Genomic DNA, 24013 nt, shown 5'->3' with positions numbered 1-24013 from the left:
TTATGTCACAATTAAAGCTAAGAAATTTTGTGAAAGACATAAATATAAAGTAGTTTACATCAGGATCTTCTCTTTGAAAGGCCCTGTTTACATATATATTTAAAAAATGCAATCTAACTGTTGTGTTCAAAGCATTATTAGCTGTTTATGTCTATTTGTATTAGTTTGTGAAGTGTACTTTTTGTTCCTTTAAATAATCTTTGCGCTACTTTCTATATTTCATAACGAGGCTGCAACACGTGCAATTTCTTTTCCGACATTTTTGTACGGCAAGGTAGGTGTACAGAAACGGTTAAAGTAAAATTAAAGGGAGTCTGTGAAATGATTGTTAAAAACATATGAAGAAAGATAACTTATGTTTCATTAGATACTTTACTTATCAAAAATTTGAGAACATATCAATTTAATCGCTAGCAGTCGTCACATCTCGCTTTTAGCACTTGTTTTCGCGACATGCCACTAGCTAAAGATACTTCAGCGAACAGGTTTATAGTATTACTGTCGCAACGTCAAAATAAAAGCGACATATAAAGTTATGGAAGCCAGAACTACATGCCACTTGAAAATTTCAGGCCTGTTATATCGTCATTTGGTTTGCTTATTTGTTTCTGATTTCATTTGTAGTAATATAATGCTGAATAATAAGGAAGAAATACCATTTTGCAAGAATTAATTAAGTTGATGTACAGTAGAAACCCATCATTGAATGAATGAGACCACTTTAGTCCAATATATTAGGCTTTACCAGGTCTAGGATTTCATGATATTTACGGACAGTCTGTAAATTTTTGGACGATCCATAATTTTACTGATTTTCTTATCTGTAAATTAACAGACGTTAAGTAAGAAAATAGTAGAAGTTGCATTAAAATTTAAAACCGCAGGTTAAAATGAATAAGGTTAGGTATTATATGATTAAATGTAACAGTATGTTAAGATTCAGAACAGTTTGATGACTTTCAATTTTCATTTTTTATAAAAATTTCAAAATCATCATACAAAGATGAAACTCACCCCATTACCTTTGTAAATATAAACAATCAATAAAACAACTTGTCTAAAGGTGCGGATTTCATTGTAAAACTAAAAACAGCAAATTTCACATTGAATATCTGTAAATTTATGGATTGAAAAATCTTTAAATTTCTAGACTGTCTATAAATTTACGGACAGTCCATAAATATCATGAAATCCTAGACCTGTTTACAGGCTTGTAATAGTTTGTCGGTCAAGCCTGACGTCTAATAGTTATTGCTCAAAAACGCATAGCATCATAAAAAATTCAAAAAATGTCTATTGTCTTGCCTTTCAAGCTTTATTCAAAAGCTTATCTTCTTTTCTTTCAATTTCATGCTCAATAATACACAAAAACTCTCAAACAATGTACTTATCAATTTAAAATAAAATATAAACATCAATCTATTTTTGTCTATCAGCCATACTGGTTAATCAAGGTGCTTTACAGATTAATTCCAAATTTTTGAACGGAAAAATATATTCGAACACACTGACGGTGCATGGGCAATTATTTCGTTAAAAAAATATTCCGTTAGATTGTTCTGACTCAGTTAAACGCTTGCATTTGAATTAGCCAATCAGATTTCGCGCACTTTATGGCCGCCATTTGTTTATCGACTGTAAAAAGAATTGAAATACATGAGAGGATTTAATCATGATTTTTCGGATGTGACAGTTTAATTATTTTGACAAAAGGTATTTATTTTTTAGTTTTGTTTATAAATAGGTCAAAACTTATGTAAATACACTGTCTTCATTGTTTTTCGTTCCGCCCGATTTTCTGTCGGAACATGCTATGGGTTTTTGAGCAATTTCGATATGACGTTGCTTTGCCCAGAAGCAAAAATATCTCAAAGCGACGTCATAATTATAGGATTAGAGACCACTTGTGCTCCGGGATCGGTATAGATGAATACCGAAAATAAGCTATTTTCGCAAAAATAAGATCATGGCTACGACAATAAGATTTATTTTTGAAATAGTGCATTTATTTGTTAAAGTAATTTTGTAAATTATATATTTATGCATTCTTTGAATGATTTAAGAGCAAATTAAATTTCAGAACCAAAAAAATATTTAAAATAGTGAAGTTTGAGCTGAAAATACATCGAACGATAAAAGCTAATCACCGTGTAAAGCGAAAATAAGATCGGGTCTACGAAAATAAGATTTACTTTTGATATAATGTGTTAAAATGTATTTTTGTTTTAAAGTGATTCATTCAAGGGCAGAGGGGGAATATGCAGTGTCAAAGAACCATAACTCTATTTTGCCCGGTTTTTAGCTCACCTGTCACAAAGTGACAGGGTGAGCTTTTGTGCTCGCTTTTCGTCCGGCGTCCGTCCGTAAACTTTTACTTTAAATGACATCTCCTCATAAACCACTAAGCCAATTTCATCCAAACTTCACAGGAATGTTCCTTTGGTGGTCACCTTTAAAAATTGTTCAAAGAATTTAATTCCATGCAGAACTCTGGTTGCCATGGCAACCAAAAGAAAAAACTTTAAATATCTTCTTTTAAAAAACCCAAAGAGCTAGAGCTTAGATATTTGGCATGAAACATCTACCAAGTTTGTTCAAATAAAAGCCCTGGGGTCAAAATTGGCCCCGCCCCAGGGGGTCATTGATTTTCCCTATATGCATATAGTAAAAACTTAAAAAATCTTCTTGTAAAGAACCCATAGAGCTAGAGCTAAGATATTTAGCATGAAACATGTTCTAATGGGTGTCTACCAAGTTTGTTCAAATAAAAGCCCTGGGGTCAAAATTGGCCCCCGCCCCAGGGGGTCATTGATTTTCCCTAAATGCATATAGTAAAAACTTAAAAAATCTTCTTTTAAAGAACCCAAAGAGTTAGAGCTAAGATAATTAGCATGAAACATGTTCTAATGAGTGTCTACAAAGTTTGTTCAAATGAAGCCCTGGGGTCAAAATTGGCCCCGCCTCGGGGGTCATTGATTTTCCTTATATGTGTATGGCAAAAACTTAAAAATCTTCTTTGAAAAACCCAAATAGCTAGAGTTTAGATATTAAGAATGAAACATCTTCTAGTAAGTGTCTACAAAGTTTGTTCAAATAAAAGCCCTGGGGTTAAAACTGGCCCCGCCCCAGAGGTGTCATTGTTTTTAACTATATGTGTATAGTAAAAACTTAAAAAATCTTCTTTTAAAAAACCCAATGAGCTAGAGGTTAGATTTTAAGCAGGAAACATCTTTTTGTTGGTGTCTACCAAGTTTGTCCAAATAAAAGCCCTTGGGTTTAAATTGGCCCTGCCAAAGGGGGTGGGGGGGCGGAGGTCATTGTTTTTCATTATATGTGTGTAGTAAAAACTTAACATCATGAAACATCTTCTAATGGGTGTCTTCCAAGTTTGCTCAAATAAAAGCCCTGGGGGTTTAAACTGGCCCAGCTCCGGGGGCCTATATACAGGTGAGCGACCTCAGGGCCATCATGGCCCTCTTGTTTTAATTATCTCCCCTGTTAGAAAAAACTTGTCCAGGACATAACTCTAAAACTATAAGAGATATCAAGATGAAACTTTGTATGTAAATAGATTTCAACGGGTAGATGTGCAGTGCACAAGAACCATAATTATTTTCGGCATTTCTATGCAAAATTTTGCTGTTCTCATTCTTGTCAAAACGTTCTATAAGTGTATTAAGACTAAGATATTGTACCGAAATGCCAGGACAACAAACCGAAATACACAGACTTAGTAATTACGCTTTTCTTTGATATTTACATTCTATCCGAAAATTGATCCCAAAAATCGGCGATTTCACATTCGCCAGAAACCCTAAAATTTCGCAAAGGGCACAAAAATTCGCAGTTTCCAAGCCAAACATGTCAATGAATTGTTAATTTGTTATTTACTCGACATTAAATCTTTAAATATCGATCTTCAATTTGCCCCCTTTTGAAGATATTTGCTAATATAATGGTTGATGTGAATTTCTTACACACTGTGTGAAGCTGTACATTATATTCCTATTCATTCCGCTAAATGCTGCCTATATACATATATACGTTGTTTTTTTTTTAACAAATATAAACTTTTGGTCTTTAGAGTGGACTTATTTAACCAGAATAAAATTTGATTTGGTATAAAAGTGGAGAAAAAAAACAATGATTTCCACATGTTGATGCATTATAATTTTATTGTTCCATAATAAATATTAACAACAAAACAATAATTAGTCCCAAACCGGTTTACCAGAGGGGACTTTAGGTTTACCCTCCGTCCGTCTGTCTGTCAGTCCGTCAGTCCTCAAAACTGGATCCCGCGATAACTTGAAAAGTACTGAAAATATTTTTATGAAACTTGATATATGGATAGATGGCAGTATGGAGATTGTGCACGTCTTTTTCTTTTCTTCTTATGTTGAAAATTCTGGTTGCTATGGCAACAAAAAGCCTGAAAATATGGCAAATTTTACACATAAACTGGATCCAGTGGCAACACAAAAAGTACTGGAAATATTTTTATGAAACTTCAAATCTGGGTAGATGGCAGTCTGGAGATTATGCACGTCTTTTTTGTGTCGCCTCTACGGAGTAGTGGCGACATACAGGGATCACTTCTCCGTCGTCTGTTTGTCCGTCCATCACAAAACTTGTCTGGACTACTCCTCATAAACTACTGGTGCAATTTCATCCAAACTTTACAAGAATGATCAGTACCAAGTCTAGTTGTGCATATTGTCAGCATTTTCTGGTTCAATGATTTTTGTCAGAGTTATGACCCTTTAATAATTTTTATTTTTAAAGTTTGTCCGGACTACTTCTCTTATACCTCTAATGCAATTTCAATGAATCTTTATAGGATTGATCTGTAGCTCAAGTCCTTGCGCATATTGCACGGGTTTTCCGGTTGAATGATTTTTGGCCAAGTTATGGCCCTTTGATAAAAAGGTGTTTTTTTCTGTGTGTTGCCAGATACACAAAAGCTTGTCCGGACTACTCCTCATAAACTACTGGTGCAATTTTATCCAAACTTTATAGGAATGATCAGTACCAAGTCTAGTTGTGCACTGTCCGTCTGTCACAAAACTTGTCCCAACATGAAATTGGCCATCATTAGGCCACACGTGATCACTGATCGCTCTTGTTTTTTCTTCCTATGTTGAAAATTCTGGTTGCTATGGCAACAAATAGACTGAAAATATGGCAAATTTTACACATAAACTGGATCCAGTGTTAACGCAAAAAGTAAGAGAAATATTTTTATGAAACTTGTAATATGGGTAGATGGCAGTCTGGAGATTATGCACGCCTTTTTCTTTTCTTCCTATGTTGAAAATTCTGGTTGCTATGGCAACACATAGACTGAAAATATGGCAAATTTTACACATAAACTGAATCCAGTGATAACTCTAAAAGTACTGGAAATATTTTTATGAAACTTGACAATCATATGGGTAGATGGCAGTCTGGAGATTAGCATGCCTTATCTTTTCTTCCTATTTTGAAAAATTATTGGTTGCCTTGGCAACAAATAGGCTTAAAACATGGCAAATATAACAATATTTGTGATTAGTCAAAAAGAGATGATATTTTTATGAAATTGCATCTTTAATTCAAGAGTTGTCTCCTCTTTAAGAATTTTGCTTTTAAAAATGTTATATTTTGGTAACAGGGATGTTTCAAATATTAACTTTAGAGTGTCATTCAGTCCATCTGTCTGTCTGTTCATAAAAACTGTTTTCTGTGATCACTTTTAAAGAACTTTTCCAACAAATTTACTTAAAATATAGAAAAATTGAAACATTGGTGAATGGCCAATGGCCCTTCAGAATGTTGATGGGGTTCAAACCGGTAGGGGACTTATGGATTGCTTGCAATACTATGATAATTGCTTGTTATACTATGTAGTTCAGAGTTTGTTTTGAATAACTTTAAACTTTGAAAGTCTCTTGAAGATTCCATATATCAGCAATGCTATTGTGAGCATTATGACTAATCTGTAAACATATTAATTGTGATGTGCTTATGGAATCCAACTTTTTCAGGCTTGGGAGTCCATGGACTCCATGTTTTCAAGTCCTAGTGAGAACCCTGAATATAAGATATAGTACTACATAGTAAAATCTTTTTTTTACATCTTTCAGATCTTTGTCAAGAACCGCTTTGTCTTTAAACTGCTCAGCTATCCCTGATTCACCAAGATGGTCAAGGAAGACAAGGCAACATGGAAGTCTAACTACTTCATCAAGATTGCTGTAAGTTGACCATAACAATTTGTTTATTCATAAGTTAGTCCTGACCCATGTGAGAGAGCAATTGTTTCAACAAATGAAGTTGATGGTTTTGTACAAGTTGATGCCATAGAAGCAGCATGTCATAAAAAATTTCTTATAGTTTGTTTTGAATTCTAGTTGGTAATTTTTGGTTTTATCTTCTAGTAAGTTGTATAATATTATAAAAGAGTGTTTCTTAATGTTGAAGTTGTCATGGTGGCATCCAGCTGTCTCTTAATGACCAGCCTGAGCTCTGGTGGTATTTTTTGCAGGGTTAATAATAATTGGAAGTATTTTTAAGTTGATCCAGCTCTTTAGAGTTAAGAATCATTCTTAAGTTAATCGTCTTAATTTGCTTATTTTTAATTCATTTACTTTCATTCTATGTGGACAAATTTAATTAATGAAGCTTAGAAATGATCCAATGATTTAAAATTGTGATAAAGCAAGGGAGTTTTAAAAAGAAACGATGGAAGTTTATTCATGTGATGACGGGGACCACAAACTCTGATACAATTATCATGCTTATGAATATATTTTCTTCCATTTTCAGAAACTTTTGGACGATTATCCAAAATGCTTCATTGTGAATGCAGACAATGTCGGCTCGAAACAGATGCAGCAAATCAGAGCTGCTCTCCGCGAACAAGCTAGTAAATATTTCTGTCTCTATCATCTAGTATTGTAATAGGTAACCTATCAGAATATGTAGCTTTGGAGCTAGACTTTCCTGTTACATTAATAGATAGAGCGTTTAACTGTGAATTGGGTGACTGAAGTTATCAGAAAGTGTAGGCAACTACTACTGGTTAACTGCTTGACAGCCTGTCATGGAATGATGAGGTGGCTGAACAGTGCTCTGGTAAATTCAGTGTGTCTGACTGCCATGATTGGGAGAGTAAACTCAGAGTGACAGTCATAGGAACTAAAAATTGTAGCATGTCATCTTTTATAGGAGATACAATTAATTTGCATAAGCCCAGCAATGTTTAAAAATGTCATCAGGGTTTGTACAATCTTAAAAAGTACTTAAATTTGAGTCCCTGTCTTAAAAAGTGCTTAAAAATGTAAAATAGTGCTTTAAAGTCCTTGAATTTGATTACTGTTTTGAAAAGTTCTTAACTTTGCTGAAAATGATTGAATGACATAGTGTCGATAAAAATCAACAGTTGACAAATTAAAAAAAAAGTTATCCAATTTAGTATCAAACTCAATAAAATGCTTGCTCAAAGTAACAGTAAGTGGACAAATTGCACTTGTTTTGAACTTATTTGTATTTGATGCACCCTTTGTTGTTCTATAAAACCTTAGTTTGGCCAGAAAATGTGTATAATTCAAGAAAAAACAGCGAAAAAACTAGCCTTCTTAGGTTGAATATTGTGTTGATATATGTGCTACAAATGTGCTTAGAAATGGGAATACATGCTTAAATAGTGCTTAAAAAGTCTGTGAATTTATTTTTGTAATTTTGGAGACAGATGGACACAAAACAAGTAACAAATGAATGTTAAAATATAGACTCGTGTAATTGCTTATAAAAATATATATTATTCTATTGTTATTGTAGAAATATATTATCAGTTTATATATATATGCCATAATGAAGGATCATGACTGAATGTTTCGTTTCTTGTAGTTGTGTTAATGGGAAAAAATACAATGATGAGGAAGGCTATAAGGGGACATCTAGAAAACAACCCAGCCCTTGAGAAGTAAGATGTACTTTTATGCTTGTACTGTCGGGGATTTTTTTTGCTTATTTTATAGCCGATATTCGGTCATATTCCCAATTGGAAGTAGTATGTTATTTTCCCAATCCACAGTTCCCAATTGAAAGTTACAAAATAAAAATACTGAATAACAAATTCTAAAATCTTTGAAAATAAGGGCTCTTTCATTGTATGTTGTTTAAATGTTTTGAAGATGCCATCCTAAACAGTGATTCTTTGCATTCATTTAATCACTGCAAAATTTAAGTCATGCAGTTTTTTTTAACAAAACAGTGCTGAAATTCCCAAAATCATTGATATGGTCGTGTTCCCAAAATCCTGGGGAAAAACCTTGACTGTACATAAATACAAAATATACAACTTTTTGGTAAATTTCGTGTATAATTGTCAGTAAAATGTGAGACAATCTAGTCTGGCCAGGCACTGTTGGCACCTTAATGTTACAGTGTCTACTGATGTTAGTATTTTCTTACTGGAATCCCTTACAGTTTTAATGAACTGTTCCAAATTCAAAATATCTCAAATTTATTTAACAAATTAAGCAGGCTATAAGTTCAAAAGTATTATATATTACAATATTAAAATTTTCAGATTGCTGCCTCACATTGTTGGAAATGTAGGCCTGGTCTTCACAAAGGGAGATCTCATTGAGGTCCGATCAATGCTTCTGGCAAACAAGGTAAGATATTAAGTAAATGTTCTATAATTATAGTGTATCTGTAGTCTATGCTTAATGTGGGTCCATCTGCCCTTTCAAGTACTAAAAGTACAGACCCAATCTATATGCTGTAGTTGCAGAGAAAACCATGAATAGGCAATCATGAAGGGAAAATGCTTATCAATTTTGCCAGATATCAAGTAAAGTTAAAAAATTTACTCAGGGTAGCTTAATTGGAAGAGCATCAGATTGGTTATCTAGAGGTTACTAGTGTGATCCTCTGGGGTGGCATGATTAACCGCATTAGTTTTCCTTGATAAATGATCTTGGACATGGAGTGTAATGGACATCTGCCTCTCACATCTGATACAAAACTCGTGCGTCATTTGCATCCTGTATGGTTTAATTTAAAAGAAAATTTGTTATTATTATTCTGAATAGGGTTCATATCATTATTTGTTTCTAATAGTAAATTTGATATTGAATGTTACATGTATGATTTTAACTCCCTACAGGTCAAAGCCCCTGCTCGTGCTGGAGCTATTGCCCCAGTTGATGTAGTAGTGCCAAAGCAGGCAACCACCTTGGGACCCGAGAAGACCTCTTTCTTCCAGGCTCTGCAGATCACAACCAAGATTACGAAGGGATGTATTGAAATCTTGGTTAGTATATTCTTTTGATTTTGAACCACCAAATACAGGTTTGCGTTCTTCTCAAAGTGACAAGTTACAGAAATATTTTCCTTTACTTGAGGACTTTGGTTAGGATTACATTCTTGATCTTTGGACTTCAGATCTTTCATGTAAGGAAGTATTCAAATAATATACTGAAAGAAGTTTGATTGATCTATGTAGTTTTAACTATTTAAAATTTTGATATTTGAATTTCAAAAATAGAAGTGCATAGAGGGTCTTCTGAAGTCTTGCTCCACCAGTGTGACTGGATAGTCCCATATGACCTTTAGTGTTAGTGCGATGTATATTAGTACCAAAAAAATAAAGGAGTGTCACCTGCATATCTGATTTTGTAATACTACAGCAATGATGATTCTTAATTATAACCTGTTAGGACCAGTCTGGTATGAGAGCCAGCAATGGCAGAACCCACTCATACTGTCTGGTTACTATGGTAACAAAATGCCTCACAGAGGCTGTCTGAGCTGTTCTATTATCTGATACATAGTTCTCTTAATATTATCAAATTCAGCCTACTGTCTATTGAAGGCCAGAGTAAATATTAAACCTTTTCTTGTATGATTGAATACAATGATAGTAAAATAAAGTATAGCGTGACCAGTAATAAACCAGTCTTCCCCATAAAGACAGTAGTACAAAACAGAACCTTTATTGCTTCATAGGTCTCCAACCTAAAACATTAACAAAAGTTTATTTATATTTGTAAATGTGTCATTGTTTTGTTTTTTTTTTGCCAGAACGATGTGAACCTGATCAAGACTGGAGATAAAGTCGGACCTTCAGAATCCACTCTTCTGAACATGTTGAACATCTCGCCTTTCTCTTATGGTCTTGTCATCCAAAGAGGTTTGTCTCTGTTTCATTTTACTTGAATTTATGAAAAACTTTACCTTACTGGTTTGTGAAAACCTATACTTTACTAGGAAGTATAGCCATCAAATTGTCATGTTGTTGATGTCATTCTACAAACAAATGATGGACCCAAACAATTTTGGAGAATTATTTGCGGAAATTTTTATACTTATTTACAAAGAATAAATAGAAATGAGTTTATATTATATATTTTTAAAAAATCGGGAGCATAGGAAAGAGAGAAAGTTTGCTATGATGATTGTTAATTATAACCTGGTAGGACCAGTCTGGTATGAGAGCCAGCAATGGCAGAACCCACTCATACTGTCTGGTTACTATGGTAACAAAATGCCTCACAGAGGCTGTCTGAGCAGATTTTTGATGTTTGGCGAATATTTTCTAATTAACAAAATTATTTCTATTTAAGAAAATTGATAAAAAAAAGTAATTATGCCCCCTTTTGAAAAAAAGGGGGTATATTGCTTTGCACTTGTCGGTCCGTCGGTCCGTAGACCAAATGGTTTCCGAGTGATAACTAAAGAACCCTTAGGCCTAGGAACTTCAAACTTGGTATGGTGATTGGTCATGACAAGTAGATGACCCCTATTGATTTTGGGGTCAAGGGGTCAAAGGTCAAGGTCACATTGACCTTGTAAGCAAAAACGGTTTCCGATCAATAACTAAAGAACCTTAAGGCCTAGGAACTTCAAACTTGGTATGGTGATTTGTCATGATCAGTAGATGACCCCTATTGATTTTGGGGTCAAGGGGTCAAAGGTCAAGGTCACATTGACCTTGTAAGCAAAAACGGTTTCCGATCAATAACTAAAGAACCTTAAGGCCTAGGAACTTCAAACTTGGTATGGTGATTTGTCATGATCAGTAGATGACCCCTATTGATTTTGGGGTCAAAGGTCAAGGTCACATTGACCTTGTAAGCAAAAACGGTTTCCGATGAATAAGTAAAGAACCTTAAGGCCTAGGAACTTCAAACTTGGTATGGTGATTGGTCATGATCAGTAGATGACCCCTAACGATTTTTGGGGTCAAGGGGTCAAAGGTCAAGGTCACATTGACCTCTTGGGTAAAAACGGTTTCCGATCAATAACAAAAGAACCCTTAGGCCTAGGAACTTCAAACTTGGTATGGTGATTGGTTATGACCAGCAGATGACCCCTATTGATTTTGGGTTAAGTGGTCAAAGGTCAAGGTCACATTGACCTTGTAGGTTAAAACGGTTTCCGATCAATAACGAAAGAACCCTTAGGCCTAGGGACTTCAAACTTGATATGGTGATTGGTCATGATCAGTAGATGACCCCTATTGATTTTGGAGTTAAGGGGTCAAAGGTCAAGGTCACATTGACCTTGTAGGTAAAAACGGTTTCCGATCAATAACGAAAGAACCCTTAGGCCTAGGGACTACAAACTTGATATGGTGATTGGTCATGATCAGTAGATGACCCCTATTGATTTTGGGGTCAAGGGGTCAAAGGTCAAGGTCACATTGACCTCTTAGGTAAAAACAGTTTCGGATCAATAACTAAAGAACCCTTAGGCCTAGGAACTTCAAACTTGGTATGGTGATTGGTCATGATCAGTAGATGACCCCTATTGATTTTGGGGTCAAGGGGTCAAAGGTCAAGGTCACATTGACCTCTTAGGTAAAAGCAGTTTCCGATCAATAACTAAAGAACCCTTAGGCCTAGGAACTTCAAACTTGGTATGGTGATTGGTCATGACCAGCAGATGACCCCTACTGATTTTGGGGTTAAGGGGTCAAAGGGAAAGGTCACATTGACCTTGTAGGTAAAAATGCTTTCCGATCAATAACTTAAGAACCCTTAGGCCTAGGAACTTCAAACTTGGTATGGTGATTGGTCATGACCAGCAGATGACCTATTGTTTTTAGGGTCAAGGGGTCAAAGGTCATGTAACATTGACCTTGTAGGTAAAAACGGTTTCCGATCAATTAACTAAAAACGCTTAGGCCTAGGAACTTCAAACTTTGTATGATGATTGGTGGTGACCAGCAGATGACCCCTATTGAGTTTTGGGTCAAGGGGTCAAAGGTCAAGGTCATGACCAGTAGATACTTGATAACCTTTATTAATTGTTTGATCACTGGGTCAAAAGTCATGCATAATTACCTTATCACATGAATAATTGGCTGCTGATAGGGGGCATACATGTTTTACAAACATATCTTGTTTTAGACAAAAATGCCTTGCTCTGTTTAATTAAAAATAGATGACATCTTAGCTGAATATGCTTTACTTTATGCATAGCTTTTTTCATCACTGTACATGCTTTTATGTTGTTTAATGTATTCCTTGTATTCTATAAAATATGATGATACTTTTCAACCATATCTCCCTGCAGAAATTAATTTAAATGTCTTGTGCTCAAGTTTGAACAGATCATTTCTTAGACTTGTCATTTGGAATTTCAGTTAATCAGAATAATAAAATTCTTTGCCAACACAGTCCAGAATTTTTTTAGTGAACTTGCCCAGTTTGTATTTTTAGCTTTACCATTTTAAGAAAAGAGAGAGAGAGAGCTATTTAACTTGCATGTGTATGTGTCCTTACACTTCGGTTAAGTTTTTGCATGCACCATGGTATCTCTAAAACACACTTGTCTTATCACTATCCAAGGCACATAACTCTTACATGCCATTTGGACAGAATTATGGCCCATTCTTGAAATTAGAAAATTTTACATACTTCAGGCTCTGAAAGAATAGCACTGAGAATAGTTAATAAGCTTTTTGGCCTGCCAACAGCTCTTGTTGGACTTAATATTATCATCAACTCTGGGGTCAGGGATATTGAGATAATGGTAAGCCAACAGTATAAAGCCTTGTAAGATTGCACATTGGTGTATGCTGGCTGTGTGCTAGTTTGGTGGCAAAGTCTTATCACTTTTAGTTTTCTGGAGGTGATCGTTGAGGATTAAATAGAATTTTTACAAGCATCCTGTGTTCTGTTAATTACAGTGTACGACTCTGGTAGTGTGTTTGAGCCAATGATCTTGGACATCACTGATAGTGATTTGATGCAGAAATTTATGATGGTAAGAATTTCTATTTGTTGCTCAGTAAAGGAAACTAGATTCAAAGTAGTTTTTGATCTTGAGAAACAACCTCTCCTCAGACATTTGTAATGAAACTATACAGCTATGATCAGTAGGTAGTCCCAGTGTCTATACTAGGATTCGAAAAACAGGGAGGATTTTTATCGAAAAAGTGAGTTTATTACATTTGTTGGAACTTTTCCTTCTTTCTCTATGTAAAATTTTTCCCCATGCCTCTGAAAAAAATAGGGGGAAAAGTCTCAAAAATTTGACCAGTAAATTTTTTACCTCTGAACAGTTCCTTGTTTGGGGCCATCCAGAGCATTTACTCGATTAAACTTTATTTAAAAAAATGGCAAATTGAGATATTTTTAGAAGTTTGACTTTTTGTTTGAATATATCACCTGTGTGTACTTCACATAAACAAATTCAAAAAACAGTATGACTGCAACAACAAAGTGATGGTTCTGATTAATCATATGAAAATGAGGACAAAAACATAAAAAATATTATTGAAGATGAAGTTTTGATTAATATCAAACTAAATTAATGGAAATAAACTTATAATGACAGTTTTTGATAATTTCAGTATCACAAGCATTGTAATAAATGTAGAAATCAAATTCATTTTTTTCTTCGTTTCAAGTAATAATTTAAGTCTTGTAACTCAGACTTTTCGGCTAAATTTTGGGACTCAAAAGATTTATAGCCCAGTGAGTCCTAGGACCAACACTGATGAATTTGTAAATTTGTTTAAAAAAATCACTTGATAGACCCAGAGTATTTTATAGACATTGCTGATATGATGCTGTTAAACTCCCAATGTTCCAAATGCAGAACTCTGCAAATCCATAACACATATTTAAGCATGTTCAGGATTACTGATACAACAAAATGTTTTATAATGTAGAGAGTAAAACTTGAGAGTTACTGTATTTCAGGGCGTAAGGAACGTGGCTGCAGTATCTCTGGGGATAGGTTACCCAACAGCTGCCTCAGCACCCCACTCCATTGCTAATGGATTCAAGAAACTGTTGGCCATTGCCGTGGAGACCGATATCACCTTTGCTGAAGCTGAGAGAGTAAGTATTAACGTAATGAATTAATCCATCACAATGCTCTTCCTATTCCCCAGGTTCCTTGTAAAATCCCCGGCAACTCGAAATTTATGGCCACTACTTTTGCCAAAGAATATTAATGAAATTTCTTCAAAGATTTCTCAGGAATACTTAACGGCTTGTTAGTGGGAAGTTGGTCACTAGCAAACAAATTTTAAGTACTGGTTTGTTATCGAGGAAAAATGGTGAGATGGACAATCTGCAAAGATAAACCAAAAATGTGTAGAAGTCTGGCTAAATATTCAAATTTCCCTTTGACCATAACCTTTGTTGGGGTTCTGGTCCACTCAAAAAGAGTGAGAATACAGATGCTGAAAATAGGTTTCTTCTTATTTCCTTATTGTAGGGCCACAGGGATCATTCTGGTCAGGATTTTTAAACATAATAAAATTCTAATTGTGATAACACTTTTATTCTGAAATATAAAAGAATTATACATGGATATCTACTACAACTATTATTTGCAGCCAATGTTCCTAATGGACAACATGGTACTGTACAGAAGTGATTGTTGAGATTTGAAGAATATTTTTATAACCTTACGTTTTGTTTTCTTTATGATTCTCTTCACACACCTCCCTCCATTAAAAAATATTCATTGAATATGTGACCTGAACACATAATGACAAATATTCTCATATCCACAAATATAAACAATACCTAAAGTAATTTTTATTCATAAACATCATTTTTAATGTTATAAAACACCTTTAAATAACACTCGGCTTCCTTTTAGTATTTTTTTTAATCACGACATCGCGAAAATATGTGACAAATGAATATTTGTCTGTTTTCCGCTGAAACATTCACAATTCTAGCTGTTGCTGATTGCAATTATATAAAATTAAATATTTTTGTTCAATAAAAGAATATTTATTATCGGCTATTTCATCAGGAATCGTAAAACAAAATTTTTTAATTTGTTCTTTACGGCAAAATTTACCGTGGTTGATGTGACATTTAGAAGACAAATTTTACTGGTATTTGTTTTTGACATGTCCATTTTTATGTTAGTCTGTGTCAAAATCAATTAAAATTGTTTTGTGTAAATTCTCAACTTACAGATAGATAAAGGTTAGCCATCATACCGTATTTCTGTATGGTGAATTTGTGGTCTCCGATCGGCAATTATTTTAGGCTAAATAATTCAAAGTGTTGGACTACTTTTTGCAGTTTTTTACACCGATTTCATTAATAAACAATTTGAAATTAAATTCTTGATGGGAATCGTGAATTTTTCATCATATTTTTGTGTAATTTTAGCATTCTTGAGATTGTGATTAGACATTTTCTGGCTCAAATTACCATGCAAGATTTTCTCTCATTTCACAAATTTCTCTGAGATTTTGGTGATTTTCTTGCGAGAAATCGCAGAAATCACCCCTAGAATGATCCCTGGGCCATATTTGAATTTTATTGAAATGGCCATTACAAGCATCTATATGTGGTAAGGATATTCTTGTTCTTTCTATCAAAGAGAAAATGGCTGCAAGGCAGAATGATTTATTTGTCAGAATAGTAATCAAAGAATTGCTAGGTGTGAAGATTCAAACCCCTTCTAGGCCAAGCATGTATTTTGATGATTGTTCATTTATAGCAAGAAACTTTAACGCCTAGCTTAGGCCACTTCTTTTATATTTCTTGGTTTACAAAACCGGCGACCCGAAATATTTGTAAATTGGAAAAAAAATAAAACTGAAATTTCCACTTTTTTTTCCCCCGATGCAAAAAAAAATATCCGATAAGCGCGATAAATATGAGTACGAAAATTCGAATATTTTTGAGTACGAATCTATATAAACACAACATTCGGACTACCTCGGATAACTACACAGTTCATGGTAAAACAACAATGGCGGCGCCCTTGAGCGGCACTGTTTATTTTAGTCCTATAAATATGACGTCGCTTTGAGATATTTTTGCTTCTGGGCAAAGCAACGTCATATCGAAATTGCTCAAAAACCCATAGCATGTTCCGCCAGAAAATCGGGCGGAACGAAAAACAATGAAGACAGCGTGTATTTACATATTTTTTGACCTATTTATGAACAAAACTAAAAAATAAATACCTTTTGTCAAAATAATTAAACTGTCACATCCGAAAAATCATGATTAAATCCTCTCATGTATTTCAATTCCTTTTACAGCCGATAAACAAATGGCGGCCGTAAAGTGCGCGAAATCTGATTGGCTAATTCAAATGCAAGCGTTTAACTGAGTCAGAACAATCTAACGGAATATTTTTTTAACGAAATAATTGCCCATGCACCGTCAGTGTGTTCGAATATATTTTTCCGTTCAAAAATTTGGAATCAATCTGTAAAGCACCTTGCTGATAGACAAAAATAGATTGATGGCCATGTCGTTCTAAAGAGCTAGCCCAGCACTGACTTGGTGACTGAGGCTGTTAGAAATATTTTCTAAAGATGGCAGATATTTTTGGTACATTTGTATCAAGAAAGTTAACATGAAAGCTATACTAAGGAAAAACAACAATAAAAAGATGTTTAAATTACTGTTTTTGCTTATGTCAATAGAAGAATGACACTATTTTTGACAAAATAGTGTTTTATGTGCACCATACAAGATTTTTTTTTTTTTTTACAGTATACCCGATGGACCCCTTTGAGGTTTTTTTTTTTTTTTTTTTTTTTTCGACCACCCAGTGGACATTTTTGAAAAAAAAAATTGTAAACCAAGAAAAAAAAAAGAAGTGGCCTTAATATTGGTTGATTGCAGGTACAGAATCAATAATATGTCTAAAACCTGATAATTAGCCTCCTTTACACATTTAACACCTGTTTTGTTGCCAAATGACCTATTCTGATTGTTGTGTAGCACCTTAAAACCAAACAAACAGAATACACATAAGGACTTGAACTGCAACTAAAAGGTTTTTATAACATAGAAATGAGGACTTAGCATTATAATGATTGGGTAAATAAAATTTTGAAGAGTGGTGTTGTAGGTAAAATGTTATGCAATGATGATTGTTAATTATAACCTGTTAGGACCAGTCTGGTATGAGAGCCAGCAATGGCAGAACCCACTTGTACTGTCTGGTTACTATGGTAACAAAATGCCTCACAGAGGCTGTCTGAGCATACTTTAATTGTAAACTTGGTAGACTGTCTCTATTATATGTTTAGAAAGATTGATTTTACTGAAAAAATTAAAAATAATTCAATTTTGTGGCTTAATTTTGTGCAGGAAAATAGTTCTACTGAAAAAATGTTATTGGAAATATTCAACAGGAAATTACATGATTTTTTTAATCAAATCACCTTAATTGTAGCAACTATGAAATTGAAATATTTTTATTAAGGATTGGGAAATTGAGATGTTTAAGCAGAACATGGTTACTATGGAGATGTCACATGACACAATAAACTCTCCTGCATTACTGCTGATCAGATTTTGAAAATGAATAAGATTAAGAGTTTCATTTGAAAAATAAATTACATTTTCAGCTAGACTACATTGATGATATGTATCATCTGAAATTGATATTGATTGAATGAACTGAGTTCTCTTTTTGAAGATAATATTTTCTTAATCGTAATTTTTTTATTACATAAAATACATATAAGTGTTTATTGCCGAGGTTAGATTGCAGAATTAAAGATGTCTTAAGATAAAAACTGTTTCCTTGACTGATGGGTTAAAGCCGATTATCTAAAGAAAATGGGCTTCGAATCATTTGAAATAGTGCAGTTTATTCATGCCTGGTAAAAAACAGAGCTACCACTTTCAGATGTGTACGATAAATTGCTCTATTTCTACTTCTGAACTAGTGCATCTTGCTGAATTTAAATGTCAACAAATGTGAAGTATAGTGCTTACTTATTTATTTATTTTTTGTACACTATGTATCTTATTTTGAAATTGAAGAATGCTTAACCATATAGATTCAATTAAAGTTTCAGAGGATGTGAAGTTTATGAATTTGTATTTTCAATATTTGATTCAGAGTGAACAAAAAATCTATATCAAAGAGAACACTATACCTTTGTTTACACTAAAATTTTGCCGGAAGTAGCCATAGAGCGATTTATCATAGAACTCACAAAGAGGTTGTTTAATAGGTGTTTTATTGGTCAAAAAATAATTTCAAACACTAAAATGTGATAGCACTTCAAATTAATGTCATGAAACATATTAAGTTTAAATATTTTATTTCTCATTTGTAAATATTGATTTTTCACTTTATATTTGCACTCCACTATCCACTGTACATTTCACTATATAAACTTTAGGCATTTTTATGCTAAAAAAAATATTGCACCTATTTCAGACAAAGGAATATTTGGCTGACCCATCTAAGTTTGCCGTTGCTGCCCCAGTTGCAGCGTCATCAGCTCCTGCGGAGACGAAGAAAGAGGAGGCTAAGAAGGAAGAGTCGGAGGAGTCCGATGATGACATGGGCTTCGGTCTATTTGATTAAACCCATTGACAGTACAATGAAAATATATCCTATATAAACATCTTGGATCTTTTTAACAACTTACCTTATCACAATAGAAAAAAAAATGGGAAAAAATATTGTTTGAAAAGTTCGGTAATGCTTCACATGTAGGCTGGATACAATCTTGTCCTAAATAAAGAAAAAAAAACTGTTTAAAGTGTTTGTTTTTCTGAACTGATTGATTTGTTGTGAGCCGCTATGGTGTTGAACATACTTGCATTATTACACACCTTAAGAAAGGTTACATGTATATTGTTATATATCTGGAAGTCTTGACTTTCCTGTCTATGTTGAATGTTTGCAATGTGTAAAGTACTTCCGCCTCCGTGGTCGAGGGTTAGAGGCGTGGGTTCTATCCCCGGGATATGCTTTGTTGGTTTAGCGTGGAAGAAGGTAGTCTAGTACTGGTGTAACTCCAGGAACGATGGTTAGGAAACTACCCGCTTATATGACTGAAAAACTTGGAAAAAAGGCGTAAAATGAAACAAACAAACTTTGATCACTTAATACATTTTAAAATTATCATTAATGTTTTAGGTCTTGTTTTGTTAAACTACAATTCCCAGAGCTTAGATATTCAGCGTGAAGTAATTTCTTGTTGACTTCCACAAAACTTGATAGCCATGCCCTTAGAGTTAATAGTTACCTCTCCCCAATGGTCACCTGAATTACATTGACTTGCATAAGAAATAGACGTTTCAGTCTTGTTGGCCCTATTTCTTTTTGTAGAATTGCCACAGACCTATTTGCCGTTGCCATCTGAAAATTTGAATGTTGGTCATATTTTTTAGCCACCAAAGGGTGGAATATTAAAAGTGCACCGTCTGTTCGTCCCCACATCATTCTTGTTCGGACTGTAACTGTCACAAATTGAGGGATTTTGAAATAGCTTTGCACAAATGTCTACCAAATCAAGGCGATGTGTTGCGTCAGAGAACCACGTTCATTCCTCAAAGGCCAAGGTCAGAATAACAAGTGTGAAGTTTTGAATTATCACAATTAGTGAATAGGTACAAACATTAGTGTCCGAATTTAACTTTGTCATGCATCGAAGAATTTTAAAATAACTGCATAAATGTCTACCACATCAAGACGATGTGTCGCATTCAAGAACCACGTCCCTACCTCAAAGGTCAAGGTCACCGTCACTTTATCACAATTAGAGCCGTAGGTCCGCACTCGTATTCGGAATGTAACTTTGTCATGAATCGAAGGATTTTGAAATAACCAGGCATCAATGTCTACCACTTCAAGACGATGTGTCGCGTCAATGTCCCTATCTTCAAGGTCAAGGTCACACAGTTTAAAAGTACATATGTACTCGCTCTATCAAGACGATTTTGAAGATACACATTCTTGTCAAGATTATGTCGCGACTAAGGCTCATGTACGTATGTCTGTCCCTGCATCCCCATTAACATAACAATCGAGTCCAGACAGTAACTTGGTCATGCATTGATGGATTTTAAAATAACTGCACAAATGACTATCACATGACACCAAGAACCATGCCCCTTCAAAGGTCAAGGTCGTACTTTCACGCTATCACAATGGAGATTATAGGTACGCACATTCGTATCCGGACTGTAATTTTGTCATCTATCGAAGGATTTTAAAATAAATAGGTATAAATGTCGACCACATCAAGATGACGTCTTGTATGGAAGACCCATTTTCCTACTTCCACGGTCAAGGTCACTAATATTTTGAAAGTACTTGTACTCAAAAGAAGAGTTTGAAGGTACACATTAGTTTCCAAACTGTTACAGTGTCAAGGAATTTTAAATGTCTACCACATCAAGATGTGTCACTTCACAAGAACAATATTAGGCAATAGTTACTTTCATTCTCTTCTTTTCATAATACATTTTGTACCTGCATGCTAAAGAAACCTTTTCGGGGGTATTGTCACTTGATTGACAGCTCTTGTTTTTGTGCCCCCACGTTAGTGGCGGGCATTTAGATTTACCCTTGTCCGTCCGTCCATCCGTCTGTCCGTCCGTCCTTCCGTCTGTCCGTCCGTCCGTTCACTTTTGTGTCGCACGTAACTCAAAAAGTATTTGACCTAGAGTCATGAACTTTACATGAAACTTTACAGGAATGTTGATCAGCATGTGTAGTTGTGCACCTGGGTATTTTCATCTGGATATTTTAGTATTTTCAGAGTTATTGCCCTTGACTTAGTAAAATTTTGCAATTTTCAACTTGTGTCGCACGTAACTCAAAAAGTATTTGACCCAGAGTCATGAAACTTTACTGGAATGTTGATCAGCATGTGTAGTTGTGCACCTGGGTATTTTCGTCTGGATATTTTTAGTTTTTTCAGAGTTATTGCCCTTGACTTAGTAAAATTTTGCAATTTTCAACTTGTGTCGCAAGTAACTCAAAAAGTATTTCACCTAGAGTCATGAAACTTTACAGGAATGTTGATCAGTATGTGTAGTTGTGCACCTGGGTATTTTCTTCTGGATATTTTTAGTATTTTCAGAGTAATTGCCCTTGACTTAGTAAAATTTTGAAATTTTCAACTTGTGTCGCAAGTAACTCAAAAAGTATTTGACCTAGAGTCATGAAACTTTACAGGAATGTTGATCAGCATGTGTAGTTGTGCACCTGGGTATCTTCGTCTGTATATTTTTAGTATTTTCAGAGTTATTGCCCTTGAGTTAGTAAAATTTTGCAATTTTCAACATGTGTCACACGTAACTCAAAAGTATTTAACCTAGAGTCATGTAACTTTACAGGAATATTGATCAGCATGTGCAGTTGTGTACCAGGTATTTTCGTCTGGATTTATATAGTATTTTTAGAGTTATTGCCCTTCACTTAGAAAATTTTTGCAATTTTCAACTTAAGTCGCAAGTTTCTCAAAAAGGATTTGACATAGTCATTAAACCTTATGGGCAGGTTGCTCAGCATATTTTAGATTTGCACCTGGGGTTTCGCTTGTGGATTTATCCAGTATTTGTAGAGTTATTTCCCTTGACTTAGTAAAAAGATTGACAGAACAGTGGCGCGGTGGGGGCACCCGTGTCCTATGGACACATTTCTAGTTTTTATTTTTATCATGGGTTGCCTCCATACTTTGACACAACAACCATTTAGACGAGACCTTCAAGTTAACCAGACTGAACTTGACCTCGTAAATGAGTTTCACTCCTTGACATTGAAGGTCAATTACTGAATTTTGCTTTAATTTTGATTTATGATTAAATTGTCTTTATACTTGACTTGAGCGCCATGTTTAACAATAGTTCTGAGGTGGGCGAAATAGGGCTATTATTAACCCAACTTCACGAGGCTGAAACTAATTTCCTTTTTAGCTCACCTGAGCACAACATGCCCATGTTGATCTATAGTGATCCCCCGTCGTCGTGCGCCGTCAACATTTTCTTTAAACGAAATGTCAAAAACCGATGACTGCACAGTAACCAAACTTTTCAGGAATGATCCTTGGGTGGTCCCCTGTCAAAGTTGTTCAAATGGTTCCGGTTTATTGCATAAGGAGGTCACGGGGCTAGAAAAGGAGTTTAAAAATGCAAACTTAAAAAATCTTGCTAGAAAGTACAAGGCCTAGAGCTTTGATATTTGGTATATAATGTCACCTATAGGTCTTCTACCAAAGTTGTTAAAATTATAGCCCTGGGGTCATAGGTTTTCCTTATTCATGTATGTATATAGTAAAAACTTAAAAAAATCTTCCTGTTTGAAGGTACAAGGCTTAGAGATTAGATATTTGGTATATAATATCATCTATAGGTCCTCTACTAAAGTTGTTCAAATTATAGCCCTGGGGTCAAAATTGGCTCCGCCCCGGGGGTCATAGGTTTTTCTTAAATGTATATTGTAAAAACTTTTTTTTAAAAAAAGCCTTCTCTGAATTGACAAAGGCTAGAGGTTAGATATTTGGCATGAAGCATTGTGTAGTGGAACTCTACCAAGATTGTTCAAATTATAGCCCTAGGGTCAAAATATGCCCCGCCCCGGGATCATTGATTTTCTTGTATGTATATTATAATAAAAACCTTTCCCATCCACAGACTTTAACCTTGATCATAACTTTAAAGTTCTTGGTGTATTGTCTTAAAACATCAACTTCTTACCAACACAAAAAATAATTTTTAAGACCTGATAACTTTACTTTTGTATATCAATTGCATTAAGTACTTAGGTTAGCGCAATGGGGCAAATGGCCCCCTTGTTTGCTATCTTGTTCAGCAAATTTCGAGGCTTCTTAGGCTAATAATAATAAAAAATAAATAATTATTTTTTTTGCGAATTGCCCAAAATGAAACTTTCAGGGGCAGAAAACGAAGTAATCGCTACCTTGACCGCCATGGAAGATTGGTGACAACATTATTGTGTGAGGATTGACGGCAAAGGTCGAAAAGATGCAATTGCATCAAATAAGTTCAAAGTTGCTGATTTGCTCTTTCATCTTTCGGTGGATTGTAAAGAAAAACATGACATGTTCGATTATTTTATGTTTCTATATCAATTCAATGATCAGAAGAGCTTAAAATGTTTTATATCTGTACATGTTTTATAAACATGATTCGTGATGTGTTTGTACTTTAGACTTGTGATTGACATATTTCCCAACAGACTTCTATCTCTCTTTAGAAAGTCTAATAAAGACACGTGCTTCACCGGTTCGTCTTAAAAACGAACAACTTGGCAAAAAAATCTTCGTGGCCGTTGTTCTCGCGAGATTTTCTGAAAATATGATAATCACTGCGCATAAAGCATTCTTTATCTATAATTATCATGTTCGTCTTGAAATCTTTCTTTAAATATACATGTACATGAAAAACATTGTTTACTAAAAACAATTTATTTGCTATAAATGTAATTTAAATTTTCACTGTAAAAGCTATGATTTACTTCAGCTAGTTTATTAGAAACCCTTATCAGGCAGTCATATACTATCTTAACTGGACTGTTTGCTATAGGTAATCCCGATTAAAGTGACCTTCGGTTTTTATTTCCTGTTGGAAAAAACAATTCTGTGTTGTTTTCCAAAACTAAGTATTTTCTGTAAAATTTTATCTCGGTAAAGTGCCATGATATCATTGTAAAGCTAGCCTTGTTCAAAACAGCGTCCCAAGAGCTATTTATTGTGAGGGTTTTTCTTATTTTTTATGCGTTTAATCGTCGGCAAAATTAA

At 34.5% G+C, this 24013-nt stretch overlaps 1 protein-coding gene across 1 annotated transcript; it reads left to right on the top strand.

The window, feature by feature from the left end:
* Positions 1-139: 139 nt before the first annotated feature.
* On the top strand, positions 140-18738 carry LOC132754429 (large ribosomal subunit protein uL10-like; the record flags this gene model as incomplete). The annotated part of the gene is given in 10 exon segments (XM_060745056.1): positions 140-274; positions 6126-6236; positions 6808-6907; positions 7891-7966; positions 8576-8663; positions 9158-9304; positions 10075-10183; positions 13187-13263; positions 14205-14345; positions 18676-18738. Coding segments are annotated over 9 exon segments (855 nt in total), but the record flags the coding sequence as incomplete, so codon positions are not given.
* Between the last annotated feature and the right edge of the window lie 5275 nt (positions 18739-24013).

This window comes from Ruditapes philippinarum, unplaced genomic scaffold, assembly GCF_026571515.1.
Source record: "Ruditapes philippinarum isolate M1 unplaced genomic scaffold, ASM2657151v2 ctg10775_1_1_1_1, whole genome shotgun sequence".
Classification (NCBI taxonomy): domain Eukaryota; kingdom Metazoa; phylum Mollusca; class Bivalvia; order Venerida; family Veneridae; genus Ruditapes; species Ruditapes philippinarum.
Note: the sequence above shows the minus strand (reverse complement) of the source record. Positions and strands in the feature narration are given on the sequence as shown.